General features: G+C 61.9%; 1 protein-coding gene across 1 annotated transcript in view; it reads right to left on the bottom strand.

The window, feature by feature from the left end:
* Positions 1-4: 4 nt before the first annotated feature.
* Positions 5-3657, bottom strand: part of Scnn1a (sodium channel, non voltage gated 1 alpha subunit) — a gene marked incomplete at its 3' end in the record, with an annotated part of 18380 nt that continues 14727 nt past the window's right edge. The window contains exons 8-13 of the mRNA XM_013023593.1: positions 3228-3345; positions 1949-2027; positions 1339-1396; positions 756-811; positions 565-640; positions 5-175 (exon numbers count right to left, since the gene is read on the bottom strand). Of these exons, the coding sequence (XP_012879047.1) occupies positions 5-175; positions 565-640; positions 756-811; positions 1339-1396; positions 1949-2027; positions 3228-3345 (558 nt within the window). The remainder of the gene's footprint in view (positions 176-564; positions 641-755; positions 812-1338; positions 1397-1948; positions 2028-3227; positions 3346-3657) is intronic.

Raw genomic sequence — 3657 nt, 5'->3', positions numbered from 1 at the left:
CCCCCCGCGCCCCCCGCCCCGGGGACCAGTAGCGGCTGCGCAGCCTGCGCAGCAGCAGCAGCAGCGTGATGGCCACGAGGTCCACCACCAGCTCGGCCATCTCCACCACCGACAGCACCGACGAGCCGAACCACAGGCTCCACTGGCTACCCAGGTTCGACAGCAGCGTCACCATCTGGGGGGGGGGGAGTCTCCACTCACTGGCCTCCCCAAGCTGGTCTCCACTTACCAGCCTCCACTCACCGGCCTCCCCAAGCCGGCCTCCATGGGGGCCAAGAACTGCCCCGTGCCCCCTCGGCCTCTACCTGGGCTCCTCCTCGCCCCCCCTCAGCCTCCCCCATAGGAAATAGGTGGAGGCCACAACTGGGGTGCATCTCAGGCCCTTGTCCCTGTCACCTGACACCCCCTCCCGCCCCAGCGCCCTCCTCCCTCGCCCACGCCTCCTCTCTCCTCTTCCTCGGCAGTCCTGCCTGTCCCCCTCCCCAATCCCAGAGGCCCCCTGGGAGAGGCCTCCCTCTCTGCTGAGACCCCCCCCACACACACCCCGAGACTGGGCGTCCCTACCGTGACGGAAGGAGACTCCGAGTTGGTTTTGTAGTTGAGCTCTTTGAAGAAGATGTTGAGCTTGGCGACTCCGTCTCTTTGGGGAGAGGAAGGGGGGGCGTGGAGGACCTGCTTCCCCAGCCGCCTCCAGTCACCAGCCCCCCGCTCCCCCCACCCTGGCCCCCACGGGGTGGGGGGACCCCAGCGCTGACCTTTTGTGGCTGATGGTGTAGTTGTTCTGCTGGGACAGCATGGGGAACACCCATTTCTGGGGAGGAATGGGGGGGTGAAAGGTCACCCTCAGGCCTACAGGAATGGCATCCTATCGCATGCGCCAACCTCCGCCGGGCACTGTGGTTCAGCCTGTAATCCTGGCTGCCCGGGAGGCTACTCAGGGCCCCAGTGCGAGTCAGGAGCTCAAGTCCCAGGAATGACACGCATTCAGTCAATCAATAAGCAAAGCAAGGTGGGCACCAGGGGCGGGGGGGGGGGGCCTCCCGCCTGTCACCCCAGCTACTCAGGAGGAGGCTGAGATCGGAGGATCGCGGTTCAAAGCCAGCCCGGGCAGGAACATCCTTGAGACTCTGATCTCCCATGAGCCACCAGAAAAATAGAAGTGGCGCTGTGGCTCAAGGGGTAGAGCGCCAGCCTTGAGCTGAAGAGCTGAGGGACAGTGCCCAGGCCTGAGTTCAAGACCCACAACCGACAAAAATTTTAAAGTTAAAGTTAAGTTTAAAAAGATAAGTAAAGCGACACCGAGAACCCCGAAGACGCCACAGTGGCGCCCCAGCTCACCTGGGCTGTCACCGAGGGCCAGCGCGCGTAGCCAGCGGACAGCTTGTAGTTGGTGACACTGGGGATGGACAGAGGCGCTCAGTGAGGGAAGCTGGGTGCTGGCACCCGCCCCCCAGCCAGCCAGCCCGCACCGGTCTGCGCTGGCCTGCACCAGCCTGGACCAGCCTCCACCAGCCCACACCAGCCTCCACTGGCCTTGACCAGCTTATACAGGCCTATACCAGTCCACACAGGCCCCCACCAGCCTAGACCAGCCTCCACCAGCCCATACTAGCCCACACTGGTCTGGACCAGCCTACACCAGCCTCCACTAGCCCACACAGGCCCTCACCAGCCTGGACCAGCCTCCACCAGCCCACACTGGTCTGGACCAGCCTACACCAGCCTATACCAGTCCACACAGGCCCCCACCAGCCCTACCAGCCTCCACCAAGCCACACCAGCCCACACTGGTCTGGACCAGCCTACACCAGCCCCACCAGCCTCCACCAGGCCACACCAGCAGCCTACACTGGCCTGGATCAGCCTCCTCCGGTCTATAACAGCCCACACAGGCCCCCACCAGCCTGGACCAGCCTCCACCAGCCTATACCAGCCTGCACCGGCTCACCTGCACGGCTTCCTGCACTTGGAGAAACAGCCCAGGCTGTCCATGGAGAAAGCTCCCTGGAGCTTGTAATAGCAGTAGCCTGCGGGCGCAGAGACAGAGGGGGGGGGGTGCCTGTTTTCCGAGGAGACACCGCTCCCTGCACCCGCACCCAAGAGGCCTCCTGGGACAGCCAGGCCCCCACGCAGAGTCCTGCCAGGGTGTCTCAGAAGTGACACCGGCAAAACAACGCTTATGAGATTAAGCTAAGCCCATTGCCCATGGCTCCCGCCTGTCAACCCAGAGACTCAGGAGGCTGAGATCTGAGGATCACGGTTCAAAGTCAGCCGGGGCAGGAAAGTCCATGAGACTCTGATCTCCCATGAACCACCAGAAAACCGGAAGTGGTGCTGTGGCTTAAGTGGTAGAGCGCCAGCCTTGAGCTGAAGAGCTGAGGGACAGCGCCCAGGCCCTGAGTTCAAGTCCCACGACTGACAAAAAATAGAGAGGAGAGTTGTGGTTCAAGTGGTAGAGCACCAGTCTTAGGCAAAAAATGCTAACCAAGATTGAGAGACCCTGAGTTCAAGCCCCACCACACCCAAAACACACACACACACACACACACGCAGTGTAATGTCTGTGTTTGAATCTCAAGCTGAAGGGCAAGGTGGAGGAATGACACAGGTGCTTCGGCCTCCAGTGTTTTCTTCCTGGGCCTCCAGATACCCCACCCAAACCGGGGAACCCTGCCCTGCCCGCAGCACCCTGTAGAACATGCTGGAAGCTGCAGGCTCCTGGGCAGAAGGGCAGTAGCATGCCTGCCTGCCTTCTTCCTTTTGGCTTTTGTTTAGTTGGTCCTGGGGCTTGAACTCAGGGCCTGGGCGCTGTCCCTCAGCTCTTCAGCTCAAGGCGGGCGCTCTACCACCTGATCCCCAGCGCCACTTCTGGTTTTCTGGTGGTTCATTGGAGATCAGAGTCTCACAGACTTCCCTGCCCAGGCTGGCTTTGAACCGCGATCCTCCGATCTCAGCCTCCTGAGTAGCTGGGATGACAGGCGGGAGCCACCACACCCGGCCACAGGTTTGCTGTTGTTCTTAATCAATTGTCTGCTTGACAAAAACACGAAGACCAAAAGGAGAAAGTGAAGGAGAGACGGGAGACACTGGAGAGCTGACGAGGAAGAGAGGAGAGAGGCCGAAAGAAGAGGGAAACTGAGGCAGAGACCAAGCATAGAGCAGTAGTGGGGAAAGGGCGCCGGGTGGGCGCTGTCCCCACGGACGGGGGCGGGGAGGGCGCGGCTCACCCCAGGCGCTGTGCTTCTGGTAGTCGCAGAACTCGGCGCCCTTGGGCCGCGGGTAGAGGATGTACGCGCAGCCGCACTTCTCGATCATGCTCTCCTGGAAGCATGAGTGGATGCACACCTGCAGGGGAGGGGGGGGGAGGGAGAGAGGAGAGGTGGGAGGAGAGCGGAAGGTAGGGGAAGAGGTGGGAAGAGGGGAGGGGAGAGGAGGGAGAGGGAAGAGGAGGACTGGAGGTGGCGAAGAAGAGGGGAAGGAGGGAAGGGTGGAAGGGGAGGAGGGAGGGGGACAGGAGGAGATGACTAGTGGTGGAGGGAGGAAGGGAGGATGGAAGAGGAGGAGGGAGGGGAAGAGGGAGAGTAGAGAGGGGAGGGGAGGCCTGAAGGTGGGTGGAGGAGGGACAAAGAGGAGGGAGGGGAGAGTGAGAAGGAGAGA

Source organism: Dipodomys ordii, unplaced genomic scaffold, assembly GCF_000151885.1.
Source record: "Dipodomys ordii isolate 6190 unplaced genomic scaffold, Dord_2.0 Scaffold69, whole genome shotgun sequence".
NCBI classification, from domain to species: Eukaryota; Metazoa; Chordata; class Mammalia; order Rodentia; family Heteromyidae; genus Dipodomys; species Dipodomys ordii.
Note: the sequence above shows the minus strand (reverse complement) of the source record. Positions and strands in the feature narration are given on the sequence as shown.